Source organism: Aplysia californica, unplaced genomic scaffold (genome assembly GCF_000002075.1).
Source record: "Aplysia californica isolate F4 #8 unplaced genomic scaffold, AplCal3.0 scaffold00660, whole genome shotgun sequence".
Taxonomy (NCBI): Eukaryota; Metazoa; Mollusca; class Gastropoda; order Aplysiida; family Aplysiidae; genus Aplysia; species Aplysia californica.
Genome location: NW_004797930.1, coordinates 397,076 through 399,521, shown reverse-complemented (window position 1 = coordinate 399,521; position 2,446 = coordinate 397,076). Strand labels below are relative to the sequence as shown.

Sequence of the window (2,446 nt, the reverse complement as noted above, 5' to 3'; positions counted from 1 at the left end):
GGGGGCATTTTTGGTAACTATTTATTTCTTTGTTTGTTTCTTGGTGTGTTGTTTTCTTTGGGGAGGGGGGATATTTATCATCTGTACGTTTCTCTGTTAAGGAAGAACAAAATCAGGAAGCATCATTGCTCTGTTTATAGGTTTCTTGAACCCGGCTGGCAGGGAGTTTTGTTGTTCCCACCAGAATAAAGAAGGGGGAGGGGGAGGGGGGTGGGAAGGGAGTTAGAAACCTTTAATAATGTCTCATGAGGAAGAGAAAGACGGGGAAAAACCAATATGAAAAAAAACCTCTTCGACGATAAAGAGATGCAGACAGATAGTGAGATAGGGTGAAAAGGGCATAAGGGAGGCGATAAAGGAAAAGAACGGGAGAGAAGTAAAACAAAGAGCATTAATTGATTATATCTGGAAGGACCGAGTTCGGGCATAAGGGAGAATAGAGGGAGGGGAAGGAGTACACACACATTCACATATACGTACATACGTACATACATACATACGTACATACATACCTACATACATACATACCTACATACCTACATACCTACATACTTACATATCTACATACCTACATACCTACATACCTACATACATACATACATACATACATACATACATACATACATACATACATACATACACACACACACACACGCACACACACACACACACACTTATATATACACACTCACTCACGTGCACACTGTTCACAGACACACAGAGTGAACGGAATGTACAGAAGAGATAAAGAAAGAGAAAGAGAGGGAGAGAGAGAGAGAGAGAGAGAGAGAGAGAGAGAGAGAGAGAGAGAGAGAGAGAGAGAGAGAGAAGGGAGGGAGAAGGGACGAGGGGGAGGAGGGGAGAGAAGAAGGAGGTGAGAGAGAAGGGGGAGGGGAGAAAGGGAAGGGGAGAAGGGGAAGGAGGAGCAAAATTTAGAAATTAATTTTTTTCCCCCACATCTAGACGATACATTTAGCATACACACACAGAGAAATCAACAGGACATGTAAATCTTCTGGTTATGTACCCTGGCCGTCAGAGCAGGTTCAACTGTAGTTTGACCAATGAAGTACCGTACTACATCTAAAAAAAGGAGCGGCTTTCCGTAATGATCAAGAGCATCAACTTCTAGCACAACTTCACCATTCCAGGTTACTTCCCCTGGCCGTCTACACCTCGGCATTCTTGGACAAATTTCCCCAAAGTAATTTTTGTTTCTAAATCATCTTTTAGCAATCCCTGAGGCCCTCACAGAATTTGGCACGCTTTTTACATTTCTGAAGTAGCCTGCATTATATCACTACATCACATTGTGTGATTGGTATTCTTTGTATGTACAATATTTGTGAGTTTAAATATATTATGTATTTATCATGTATGTAAGTTTGCCACAGTAATCCAAATTTCCCAACAGGTGCAATTAAGTACAATTAAATATAAATTATATCAGGTTGATACTATATTCGTACTATTAATACTATCATATTTGTATTGAATAGTGTAAAAAAAAAAATTGGTTGAGGTTGGAAGGGGTAAGAGTTTGTGGTGGTTTTTTCTTTGTTTGTTTTGGTTAGTTTCCAAATTGTTCACACGTGACTGATGTGTAATTTCATATAATTTATTTAACATTGCTACAATATTTATACAATCATATTTATTTTAAACAGTTTTTTTTTTTAATGTTTAAATTGGGGAGGTTAGAAGGGGTAGGGATTTTTTCTTTCTTCTTCTCCTTTTTCTCTTGGTTTCCACGACATCTTTTCTCACCTGTTGTAGCCGTCGATGCATCGGCCGCCGTTGACACACGGGTTCGACTCACACTCGTCCACGTCTGACATGCAGCGCTTGTCGTTGTAGCCTAGCGGGCATGTGCAGTGGAAGTCGTTGACCTTGTCCGTGCAGACCCCTTCGTTGTGGCAAGGGTTGGGGTCGCAGTCGTCAATGTCCTGCTCACAGTGGGTACCTGGCGCCATGAGTTTAAGTATTCGTTTTAGCGACGAGTTTTATAGCACCCGAAAGACAATTAGGTCATAGGAGTGCTGAAGATTAGAGGTTTTATTAGAGGATAGTGTTCAAAGAAAAAAAGGAGGAGATATAGCAACGATAGACGTTTGACAGGAAGCAAGAACTACGAGAAGAATACTAACTTAACACAAAGAAAAAGAGGGGTTTATGCATCCTATCTCGACTGCATTCATGCTACGACCGATAATCACATGTGTTATCTTTTTTAAAACATTCTTTTATAGCAAGTGTTTTACAAAACTCGCAGCACGATAAGGTTATATAAATGCCGAAGATTAGAGGTGTTACAAGATGTTATAAGGGGGTAACAGACACACACAAAAAGGAGGAGGGGAGATAAAGATGATAGATGTTGATGTGAAAGAAGGAACAAACCACACCAGAGCACCCGTCAACCACCCACACTTTGAGAAGACCACCC

General features: G+C 40.5%; 1 protein-coding gene across 1 annotated transcript in view; it reads right to left on the bottom strand.

Moving 5' to 3' along the window:
- LOC101861317 (neurogenic locus Notch protein) overlaps positions 1–1,963 on the bottom strand; it is a gene marked incomplete at its 5' end in the record, with an annotated part of 25,206 nt that extends 23,243 nt beyond the window's left edge. The window contains 1 exon segment of the mRNA XM_035972351.1: positions 1,768–1,963. Within this exon segment, the coding sequence (XP_035828244.1) occupies positions 1,768–1,963 (196 nt within the window).
- Positions 1,964–2,446: the final 483 nt, after the last annotated feature.